The following is a 12,900-nucleotide window of genomic DNA, read 5'->3' as shown; positions in this document are numbered from 1 at the left end:
GCTAATGCTGTCTTAGGATGTATCACGTAAGGTATTTCCAGTAGAGATAAGGAAGTGTTATTACCATTATACAAGGAGAAACCTCATCTGGAATACTTCGTGCAATTCTGGTTTCCCATGTTTAAGAAAGATGAACTGAAACTGCAATAGGTGCAGAGAAGGGCTACTAAAGATGATTAGAGGAATAGAAAACTTACCTTATGAGAGGAGAGTCAATGAGCCTGGCTTGTTAGGCCTAACAAAATGCAGGCTATGGGAAGATAGGCTAGCTCTCTATAAATACCTCAGAGGGATAAACACCCGGAAGGGAGAATAGTTATTTAAGGGCCAATGTTGGCACAAGAACAAATGGATATAATTAGCCAACAATAAATTTAGGCTTGACATTAGACAAAGGCTTCTAACCATCAGAGGAGTAAAATTCTGTTACAGCCTTCCAAGAGAAGTAAAGGGCACAAAAAACATTACTTGTTTTAAGACTAAGCTTGATAAGTTTATGGAGGGGATGTTTTGATAAGATGGGTCATAGGCCATTGTAGGCAATTTGTGACTGCTATTAGCAAATATTAGCAAATAGCTGGAGATGGGACACTAGAGGGGAGGGTTCTGAGTTACTATAGAGAATTATTTCCCAGGTGTTCGGCTGCTGGGTCTTGCCCACATGCTCAGGGTCTAACTGATTGCCATATTTGGTATTGGGAAGGTAATTTCCCCCAGGTCAGATTGGAAGAAATCGTAGGGGTTTTTCACCTTCCTCTGCAGCGCGGGGCACGAATCATTTGCTGGTTTTCATGAGTATAAGTGGTGGATTCTCTGTAACTTGAAGTCTTTAAATCATTATTTGAGGACTTTGGTAACTTAGCGAAAGGTTATGGGCCTACTCCAGGAGTGGATGGGTGAGGTTCTGTAGCCTGCAGCGTGCAGGAGGTCAGACTAGATGATCAAGATGGTCCACGCTAGCCTTAAAGTCTATGAGAATAGTGGAGTAGGTTAATTGCTAAGTTCAGCAGTGAAAGGCCAGAATTAACAGATAGGAATCATCATCCATTTGCAGGGGCCAAAGGCCCAATTTTCAGACAGTTTAGGTGGACAATTATGCTGGTAATTGCACACCTAGTTTATATGCACATGTATTGACGTTGCTCACATAAAAGATGACAATAGCACATGCAAATACATCCTGTTAGCTATATGCTCATGCAATTATCCAATTTTTTCCATAGTCATGGCAACTGCATGTACAGATCAGGTACATAATAAAGCATACATTTTGCACATGCAGTTGTGCACCTAAACTTTTTGAAAATCTAGCCCCAGATTCCTTGAGGTGAAGATGACAGGAGATGTGTTCAGCGAAGGATCTAACCATTACTCAGGTAGTTCTTTTACAATATTACATCCTCTGTTCTCTGAAAAGAGTTCTGTTTCCCGCAGTGAACAGGAGAGGAAGGGAGCGGAGGACGCTTCTACAATGCTAAAATGCAGCTAAACTAAGAGATTATTAAAATTTCATGAATTCCAAGCACAAGAAACAGTGATTTCCAGTAGAGCAGTCCACCGAAACAAATTGTATATCCTGCCATGGTAACAACCGGATTTTACATTTAATAGTGAAAATAGACTTGTAGGCATGCATTGTAGCAAACTGTTATTTCTTGTTTACTTTACTATAAGAAAAGCACTTAAAGCAGCAAGCAGTTATGTAACAATAACATTTTCTCTGAGCAAAAGGAATAGACAACTTTGTCTGCAGTTAACATAGATTGATGCGTTCCACTTGCAGTTTAACTTTTTTTAAAAGTGATGATTAATTTTAAGAAAGTTCTGAAATTACAGATATATTATGAATGGTGAGCTACCAATACTGCTGATTAATTAATTGCTTATGGTCGTTTGACATAAGATCATTCACAAACATGCCCATGTCTGAACAAGACAAATATTGTTCTTTTGAATTAATACCCTATAGCTACAGACCAACGATGTATTTTTAATGATTGGAACGGGCCACCAATTCTTACCACACAGGGTTTAAGGTCTGTGTTTTGGGGTTGCTAAGACATCACAGTCTATCTGTGATCAGGCAGAAGAGCACAAGGTCTGATTTTCAAGGATACTGGGCACCTGTACCGTCCATTAAGATCAGTGGAGCTGTGGAGCGCTCTGTACATCTGCAAATGAGTACCCTACTACCTAGAAAGAAAAGGAGTACTTGTGGCACCTTAGAGACTAAAAAATTTATTTGAGCATAAGCTTTCGTGAGCTACAGCTCACTTCATCGGATGCATTTGGTGGAAAATACAGTGGGGAGATTTATATACACACACAGAGAACATGAAACAATGGGTTTTATCATACACACTGTAAGGAGAGTGATCACTTAAGATGAGCCATCACCAGCAGCAGGGGGAGGAAAGGAGGAAAACCTTTCATGGTGACAAGCAAGGTAGGCCATTTCCAGCAGTCAACAAGAACATCTGAGGAACAGTGGGGGGGAGTGGGGGGGAGAAATAACATTTCCATTTCCATTTCCAGCAGTTCTTGTTAACTGCTGGAAATGGCCTACCTTGCTTGTCACCATGAAAGGTTTTCCTCCTTCCCCTCCCCTCCCCCCCCGCTGCTGGCGATGGCTCATCTTAAGTGATCACTCTCCTTACAAAAAGGAAAGGAGTACTTGTGGCACCTTAGAGACCAACAAATTTATTAGAGCATAAGCTTTCGTGAGCTACAGCTCACTTCATCGGATCCAAATGCATCTGATGAAGTGAGCTGTAGCTCACGAAAGCTTATGCTCTAATAAATTTGTTAGTCTCTAAGGTGCCACAAGTACTCCTTTTCTTTTTGCGAATACAGACTAACACGGCTGCTACTCTGAAAACTCTCCTTACAGTGTGTATGATAATACCCATTGTTTCATGTTCTCTGTGTGTGTATATAAATCTCCCCACTGTATTTTCCACCAAATGCATCCGATGAAGTGAGCTGTAGCTCATGAAAGCTTATGCTCAAATAAATTTGTTAGTCTCTAAGGTGCCACAAGTATTCCTTTTCTTTTTGCGAATACAGACTAACATGGCTGCTACTCTGAAACCTACTACCTAGACTACACCTACACTATGAGCTAGGGGTTTGGTTCCCCTGCTCGTGCTACCTCGCTGGGAGCTAGCGTGAGTATAAATAGCAGCGTAGCTGCGGTGGCCCTGGTTGTGACAGCAGAGGTGCGACTGAGCTGTGCTGAGTACAAACCCTTCTGAACCTGGGAGGTATGTGCTCGCTCCGCTGAGCTACACTGCTATTTACACCCATGTTAACTCTCACTGAGCTTGTGCAAACGTGTACATGAGCAAGGGGCTCACCCCCCTCGCTCGTAGTGTGACGTAACCATTTATGCCTACGAATTCTACCAGCTCACACTTAGTAATCCAGGGATTTTAGTCCAGTGGCTGGACCCTTCCTACTGAAAATGCTGTCTCTCATCAGCTTATTCCCCTGCTCCACAAGAATCACTCCACTCAGTCAGAACACATCAGCCAGCATTCTTCTAACCTGGCTTGCACCCTGGTGGTATCCTCCCAGCACGATAATTGTGCCTTTAATTCAGATAATCTTGCTATTCAGTTTATTGTGGGAATGATCAAATGGTGCTTGTCTAAATACATCCATCCTTTTTCCTGTAGCAGCGTGAAACCAGCTCTAAAGAGGAACCTAGTCTGAGATGAACCAGGGTCCTTTTTCAGTTAATGTTTACGGAAACAAATTAAAAACAAAGCAGAGATCTCATTTTATATTAAATTGCTGTTTATAAGTGGTTAATAAATGATGAATAGATGTTATAAGCAAGTTATAGACATGAGTAGTATTTGTTATAGATGGTTATAAGCAACCTATTGTCCTGCTGAACTCTATGGCAATCTACAACCATTGATTATCCATTTGTTAAAACATCTATTCATCATTTATTGATCTCTTTATAAAGGGAATCAATATGAAGTATGATCCTGGACAGCATTCGTGATTTTAGAGACCAAGATTTCTCCAGAATAGACTTGTTTATGGGTACCTGCCTTGAGACAGTCCCTTTACGATGTCTCAGGTTGGGCAGTCAGAAATTAAGGCTCCTAAAATCACTAGTCACTTGAAAATTGTGGCCTTGGTGAACAGGAACCAGTGAAGATTTTCTGTGGTATGAGTCAGAAATCTTGTATATTTCTGTAGGGATAAACCACAGTAAAGAAACTGTTAAAGTGTGTTAAGAGGACTGAATAGACCAAAGTTAACATTTGTTGATCTTTAAGAAAGGATCATTTAGAAAGGAACTGCTTGAAAGGATACTTATTTTCACAGTACTTCCTTTGGCCAGAACAAAGGGCACCAACACTGCAAGCTACTCAAATTTCACATTTTCTTTATAATTATTAACACCATCAGGAACTAAGTGACAAGCTCTTTCAGTCTGGAAGATGTGCACATTCCCAAACAAGAGCACCTCTGGCTGCCTTCAGCTGCCACCATATCCTAGCATTTTGTAGCCATTAAATCAGAGACACTGACATGGGTTCTGCAATAGACTGTGGTTTTCTCTGGAGGTCTGTGTGTCTTAACCATTAAAAACCTTTTGCACAGAGCAAAACCCTTTAATCAGGATTCATGCTATCATGTTGACAGCCTTAGAATGGTGCACAACCTCCCATGCCACTAAAAATAACTGTCCTGACTTTACAAAGTTTGGCATATACCTATGACAACTCTCATAAGTAATTAGAGAAGGCAGTTGCAGTATCTTATACACAGTTCTTCAGTCTGTAGACATTCCTGTGCCTTCTACTTTTGCAGTGTTTGCACATCACACTAAAACCATCCATTTATTATCAAGCTGATGAGTTCCTGGCCATAGTCTGGTTCCTACATACTTATAAGCAATGGAAGTTTTGCAGTTGACTAAAATGGGAACAGGATGGAACTCCTGTATGGATTATAGGTAGACCTGGTTGAAAAACCGGTCGACAATTTCACTAAGAAGTTTGCTAAGGTACCGTCTGTTGGTGAAAGTGACAAGATTTCAAGCTGCACAGAGCTCATCTTCAGGTCTGTGCAGCTGGAAAGCTTGTCTCTTCCGCCAACAGAAGTTACTCCATCAAAAGATATTACCTTGTCTTTCCTACTGTGGGACTGACAGGTATACAACTGCAAACTAAAGTGTTTCATATTTCAGGTTTGAAATGGACTCTTCTTCTGGTTTTTGTGAAATTTCTCATGATATTCCTTACTGACATTTTTATCAAAAGTAATTTCAAAATCATCATCGAAAATTTTGAAGAGCTGAAAAGTGGGGGTTTGGTCAATGAAATTTTTCAAGAATGATTTTGAAAATAATTTGTTAAAAAAAAGTCAGTGAGGATATTGATGAGAAATGCTGAGGAAAAATTAAAAAAAAATTCTATGTCAATTTTTCAGCAAAAAGTTTCATTTTCAGAAAAAGGCCATTTAAAAAAAATGAAAAACAAATTGTGCAAAAAATATTGACCAACACTAGATATGTTATCACACTGATACAAGCTCCTCATCAGATAGCAAAGTTGTTCCCAAAAACCACATCCAAAGTCCACTGAAGTCAATAGGAATAATTATGTTGACTTCAATGGGCTTTGAATCAGGCCCCTTATGTAGAACTTTGTTTTAACAGAGGTAGAGAGAAAACACTAAACATTTTCCGCAAACATTTTTTGAAAGAAACAAAACTCTCCCCTCCTCCTCCCGCCCCATACCCAAAAAAACACTCATGGAAATTTTCTAGCTTTTCAATGAAAAACTAAAAATGTTCTGTTTTTCAAAATCTGAAAACAACCAAAAACTGAATATTTTCCAGTAGTTGAAAACTGAAAACAAGCAAAAAGCAAACATTTCTTCAATTTTGAAAGCTGAAAGATTTAGAGCCTTTCACTGAAAATCTGGAAATCTAACGACACACAAAAATGTTTGTTTCCAGAAAAGGCCATTTTTCATTGAAAAAACACTTGGGATTGAAAAATTTCAACCAGCTCTATTTTGTAACCCTCAAACTCTATTTTGTACCTTTCATGTCCAGAATTCACTGAAAAATCCTGTTTATTGTCATCCATAAAATGAATATCTCCTCAAAATATATATTCATTCTACCACAGAGACTGATTCAATGCATCAATGCAGTTCTCACTGGCTTGAGAGAGGAGGTGACAGCATATATTATGATATCTTAGCTCTGCCATAGATACTGCAGTGTAGACAACCCCACTTAAGCAGCCTTTGTGGTAAACATGCATATATTTGTGCATCATGTAGGGCAACGTTTCAGTCTAGCCTTTTTAATTTCAGGTGTGTCTATAGACAAGGCAAATTGTGGTGGGATATAAAAATCACATGCTTCAAGGTTTAAAGCAATTTCTAAGTATTAGGGGATTAGGTTGAGATATTTGTGAGGGGTTATTATCCCACATCTATCTACTGTTAGGGTTTTTGAGGGGTTTTGACATTCCTCTGAAGTATTTGGTGCTGGCCACTGTTGGACTAGATGGCCCACAGGTGATATCCAGTATGGTAATCCCCATCCGCTGAAAATCTGGCTTCCATTTTCTCCAACCCTGCAATTGTCAGTTATTCATACTCTCCTCCCCCACTCAAATTTCCTCTCTCTTCTTGTTCTGTTCCATCAGGTTCCTTTATAACTTCTACCACTATTTCTACATGTTGACAAATGTCCTCTTCTACGTCAGTTCTGCCATCAATCCCATCCTCTACAACCTGGTGTCTGCAAACTTCCGCCAGATCTTCCTCTCCACACTCATATTCCTGTGCCTGCCATGGAGGAAGAAGAAAAAGAGACCTAGCTTCACCAGGAAGTCCAACAGCATCTCTAGCAATCATACGTTTTCCAGCCAAGTCACTAGGGAAACAACATACTGAGACCCGAATGAAGTCAAAGGAAGGAAGGATGTGTTTCAACATGGATTTAGGACATGAGAGAGACCTCTGAGACCTTAATGCATGGTCTCTAAATTCATTGTAACACGAATGTGTTTAGCAGTCTCATTTCTGTTGGAACAAATAGGCTTCGTTCTGCCAATAACTTTGGGTTTATTTTAAAGCATCAGCCTTGCCTCTTGTGAATAATGTCTATGCATTTTGTAACTTCGGTATGGCATAGATTCCGATGCAGTGTTATCTGGGAAGCCATAGCACTTCTTCAGCCTATAAATGTCAAGCTTAGACAACTCATATTGTGCTTCGTCCTTTTCTCCATGCAGAGATGCCATGCTAAAGTTGAAGAGCTCAACATCGTTTCTCTTGGTGGCACTGAGCTGAGACTTTAATGAGGAGCAAGGCAGTTTTGAGTGAAAAGGGATATTTTTTGACGGGGGGGGGGGAGGGAGTAGTAATCCGAGAGGTAATAAAAGAAAGAGGAATGAAAATAATGGAATCAGTAGGGAATATAGCACTCAGGGAGCAAGGTGGCTATTTATAGAACTCATTCTGAATTCTGATTAATTAGACCAGGGTGTCCAGGACCCCCAATTTAGTGTCCCTATATTAAATAATAAAACAATGATAATGCCTTATCTAGATTAGGATGGTACCTTGAAAAACACCGTTCAGTGCTCTTAGGGGACAAGGATCATCTTTTTGTTAGGTGTGTGTACAATGCCCAGCACAATGGGGCCTCGATACCTATTGAATCATTTCAGCAAGGTTATCACACAAATACATAAAATAATAAATAATAATAATAATGACAAAGTCTAGAATGCTAAAATCGAGGCATATCTTATTGTTAAAAACAAATAAGAGGGCAATCTTACATTTGCTTCATAGCCAAATCCCATTTTTACCACTGAAAAAAGGTAAAAAGTTAGTTGAGCCATATCAAGAGGTAAGTAAATGCCTGGACCATGATGAGTGAGGGCTGCTAATGGATGAAGGAGAGGCATAGAGCAACCTGCATGAATTCTGCAGGCCACAGATAGTTGATTTCTTAGCCACTCTTATTCCAGTTTTTCCTCAATTTTCAGGTGTTTTATTAGAGAGTTTGCTGATATCCCAAAGGGCAAGCTCAAGTCCAAGGTACAAGGACCACAAAAGACTCTAGTGCAATTTGCTTATTCTGTGACCGAATGATCTGTGTTTCCTGTCATTTTTTAACTGATGTCTTTACCAATCTCTAGCCGCAGATAACACAAGTGAAGAATTAACAGAAAACAAGATGATTTAAATTCAGGATTCCCAGTTCCAAAACCAGGCCCCTTCTTGACAGACTAGAGGGGCAGCAGAGAGAACTGTTGGGTCTGAATAGGCCAGTGTAATAGGATGGTTTGCCTCTTAAGGGCTGGAGCTAGCCACCCTGATTACAGAATGAGTCACTCCTGGGAGAGATTAGGGTGACTGCCCTATAAAGAGCAGCAAGAGGGCAAAATGAAGTAAAAAGAGGAGTAGGAGTGGAGGGAATAGCAGTAAGTGAAAGGTTTCTGCAAGGAAGACTCTGAATCTAAGGGAGTTTAGAGACAGAAAGGAGAAGAAATAATCTGGAGGCTCCTAATAGGGGTTCTGACTGAGAGAAGGGTTTGGAGGTGGAAGCCAGAACCAGCGGGCTGAGGTTCAGTCAGATAAAGCCTGGGCGTATGGGGCTTAGCTCCTACTAGAGACCCTGACTAGCAGAGTGTGACTGAATTAATGTTAAAAGAAAAGGAGTACTTGTGGCACCTTAGAGACTAACAAATTTATTTGAGCATAAGCTTTCGTGAGCTACAGCTCACTTCATTGGATGCATTTGGTGGAAAATACAGTGGGGAGATTTATATACACACACAGAGAACATGAAACAATGGGTTTTATCATACACACTGTAAGGAGAGTGATCACTTAAGATGAGCCATCACCAGCAGCAGGGGGGGAAAAGGAGAAAAACCTTTCATGGTGACAAGCAAGGTAGGCCATTTCCAGCAGTTAACAAGAATATCAGAGGAACAGTGGGGGATGGAGTGGGGTGGGGTGGGGTGGGGGGGAGAAATAACATGGGGAAATAGTTTTACTTTGTGTAATGACTCATCCATTCCCAGTCTCTATTCAAGCCTAAATTAATTGTATCCAGTTTGCAAATTAATTCCAATTCAGCAGTCTCTCGTTGGAGTCTGTTTTTGAAGCTTTTTTGTTGAAGGATAGCCACTCTTAGGTCTGTAATCGAGTGACCGGAGAGATTGAAGTATTCTCCGACTGGTTTTTGAATGTTATGATTCTTGACGTCTGATTTGTGTCCATTTATTCTTTTACATAGAGACTGTCCAATTAGACCAATGACAGAGGGGCATTGCTGGCAGAGGGGCATTGCTGGCACATGATGGCATATATCACATTGGTAGATGCGCAGGTGAACGAGCCTCTGATAGTGTGGCTGATGTGATTAGGCCCTATGATGGTGTCCCCTGAATAGATAGTTGGCAGCAGGCTTTATTGCAAGGATAGGTTCCCGGGTTAGTGGTTCTGTTGTGTGGTGTGTGGTTGCTGGTGAGTATTTGCTTCAGGTTGTGGGGCTGTCTGTAAGCAAGGACTGTCTTGTCTCCCAAGATCTGTGAGAGTGAGGGGTCGTCCTTCAGGATAGGTTGTAGATCCTTGATGATGCATTGGAGAGGTTTTAGTTGGGGGCTGAAGCTGATGGCTAGTGATGTTCTGTTATTTTCTTTGTTGGGCCTGTCCTGTAGTAGGTGACTTCTGGGTACTCTTCTGGCTCTGTCAATCTGTTTCTTCACTTCAGCAGGTGGGTATTGTAGTTGTAGGAATGCATGATAGAGATCTTGTAGGTGTTTGTCTCTGTCTGAGGGGTTGGAGCAAATGCAGTTATATCATAGAGCTTGGCTGTAGACAATGGATCGTGTGGTATGATCTGGATGAAAGCTAGAGGCATGTAGGTAGGAATAGCAGTCAGTAGGTTTCCGATAGAGGGTGGTGTTTATGTGACCATCGCTTATTAGCACCGTAGTGTCCAGGAAGTGGATCTCTTGTGTGGACTGGTCCAGGCTGAGGTTGATGGTGGGATGGAAATTGTTGAAATCATGGTGGAATTCCTCAAGGGCTTCTTTTCCATGGGTCCAGATGATGAAGATGTCATCAATGTAGCGCGAGTAGGGGCATTAGGGGACCAGAGCTGAGGAAGCATTGTTCTAAGTCAGCCATAAAAATGTTGGCATTCTGTGGGGCCATGCGGGTACCCATCGCAGTGCCACTGATTTGAAGGTATACATTGTAAGGTAAACACCACCCTCTATCGGAATCCTACTGACCGCTATTCCTACCTACATGCCTCTAGCTTTCATCCAGATCATACCATACAATCCGTTGTCTACAGCCAAGCTCTACGATATAACCACATTTGCTCCAACCCCTCAGACAGAGACAATCACCTACAAGATCTCTATCATGCATTCTTACAACTACAATACCCACCTGCTGATGTGAAGAAACAGATTGACAGAGCCAGAAGAGTACCCAGAAGTCACCTACTAAAGGACAGGCCCAACAAAGAAAATAACAGAACGCCACTAGCCATCACCTTCAGCCCCCAACTAAAACCTCTCCAACGCATCATCAAGGATCTACAACCTATCCTGAAGGACGACCCCTCACTCTCACAGATCTTGGGAGACAGGCCAGTCCTTGCTTACAGACAGCCCCCCAACCTGAAGCAAATACTCACCAGCAACCACACAACAGAACCACTAACCCAGGAACCTATCCTTGCAACAAAGCCCGTTGCCAACTCTGTCCACATATCTATTCAGGGGACACCATCATAGGGCCTAATCACATCAGCCACACTATCAGAGGCTCGTTCACCTGCGCATCTACCAATGTGATATATGCCATCATGTGCCAGCAATGCCCCTCTGCCATGTACATTGGTCAAATTGGATAGTCTCTACGTAAAAGAATAAATGGACACAAATCAGACGTCAAGAATTATAACATTCAAAAACCAGTTGGAGAACACTTCAGTCTCTCCAGTCACTCGATTACAGACTGGAGGGTGGCTATCCTTCAACAAAAAAGCTTCAAAAACAGACTCCAACGAGAGACTGCTGAATTGGAATTAATTTGCAAACTGGATACAATTAACTTAGGCTTGAATAGAGACTGGGAAGGGATGAGTCATTCCACAAAGTAAAACTATTTCCCCATATTATTTCTCCCCCCCCCCCCCACTCTACTGTTCCTCAGATGTTCTTGTTAACTGCTGGAAATGGCCTACCTTGCTTGTCACCATGAAAGGTTTTTCTCCTCCCCTCCCTCCCTCCCCCCCCCCCCCGCTGCAGGTGATGGCTCATCTTAAGTGATCACTCTCCTTACAGAGTGTATGATAAAACCCATTGTTTCATGTTCTCTGTGTGTGTATATAAATCCCCCCACTGTATTTTCCACCAAATGCATCCGATGACGTGAGCTGTAGCTCACGAAAGCTTATGCTCAAATAAATTTTTTAGTCTCTAAGGTGCCCTAAGTACTCCTTTTCTTTTTGCGATTACAGACTAACACGGTTGCTACTCTGAAATCTGAATTAATGTTGGGACCAGAAGGTCCAATATGTAAGGACTCAAAAAATGGGATCCCAGGAGGGGAATGTTGTAATTACCTGTTGATAGTGAGTTATTAAGGGGCCCTGAATAGGGGAGAAGTTGGTAGCCAGACACCAGAGAGTGACCTCTGGCCACAAAGAGGTGCTCAGGAGGTGACTGGCTTTGTTAGTCAGTCATGTTCCAACAGGAGGTGCGTACATACAAACCATTATGTGGCATAAATCCTTTTTGTTAAATGAGCGCTTAATACAGGCATTCAGCCCAGCTGCGAGGGGCTAATCTGTATTCAACCATGGCTGCATGCAGGCAGCAAACCAAAGCTATGGTCAGAGGAAAAGTGGGACTATGATCAGATCTAACCCTTGATTTGGATTTGCAAACCTTTCAGCTGAATGGGCTGTGTAGGTTAAGGATTTGAATTAATGCTCTCATCTCTACCAGCCAACCATCTAATGCAACAAAATACACCAAAAACACGGGCCCCTCTGCTATTACACTGGTGAGCTGTGTGAAACAGAACCAGCATGAGGATTTAGGCAACTTGTGGCAAGCTCTTGTGATCAGCTGCATCATATTCTAGTATATACCTATGCGCAAGTTAACACAATACTGTCCAGGCCCACCTGCACATAGCCAAATTCACTTGGCTATCATGTCTCCTGGGCAAATGGTTATATCAGAAACCTGACAAGCAGACCAATAATTCCAGTCTGACAAAGTTAAATCTTAGGAAAATCAGTGCAATTTGCTAAAGTTTTGATCGTCACTAAGTGATGCTTAGATTAATTGTGTTGGGTTGAATGGGCTATAAGAAGGAAGTAAATTGCAGATTTGTTCTAAAAAATGAGTGGGTCTCATCATATTAGAAAAAGAAAGACTGACTGTGTGGTATTCCAAGCAAAGTTAATTCTTGAACTAGTCCTGTGTCACTTAGGAACTATTATTTCTTGGTGGTAATAGTTGCTGCTATGCTTAGTTGCACACCATAGTTGCACACCATAGCCACTCAGAATTTCCTGTGTCAGTGAGGACAGAACTTATGTCCTTCTGCTCCAAAAGCATAATCCCCTATCCTGTGAAATAGAATAGAATCTCCAATAGCTCATAGCAGTGTAGGGGCTATGACACACAGCTGAATAGCCCTGACTCCACTGAGTAAATGGCAGAGGTACCCACATAGATATACTAGCCAGTTGATTACAATATTAATTGTAACATGAAAGAGGATTACCATTTTCACTTTACAGAACCAAAAGGTTTCCTGAAAATTAGTCTCCTTTTCCCAATTAAACTTCCCACCTGATTG

General features: G+C 41.4%; 1 protein-coding gene across 1 annotated transcript in view; it reads left to right on the top strand.

The window, feature by feature from the left end:
• Nucleotides 1-7,909, top strand: part of NTSR1 (neurotensin receptor 1) — a 105,774-nt gene extending 97,865 nt beyond the window's left edge. The window contains exon 4 of the mRNA XM_038369948.2: nt 6,690-7,909. Within this exon, the coding sequence (XP_038225876.1) occupies nt 6,690-6,939 (250 nt within the window). The 3' untranslated portion in view covers nt 6,940-7,909. The remainder of the gene's footprint in view (nt 1-6,689) is intronic.
• Nucleotides 7,910-12,900: the final 4,991 nt, after the last annotated feature.

Source organism: Dermochelys coriacea, chromosome 13 (genome assembly GCF_009764565.3).
Source record: "Dermochelys coriacea isolate rDerCor1 chromosome 13, rDerCor1.pri.v4, whole genome shotgun sequence".
NCBI classification, from domain to species: Eukaryota; Metazoa; Chordata; order Testudines; family Dermochelyidae; genus Dermochelys; species Dermochelys coriacea.
Note: the sequence above shows the minus strand (reverse complement) of the source record. Positions and strands in the feature narration are given on the sequence as shown.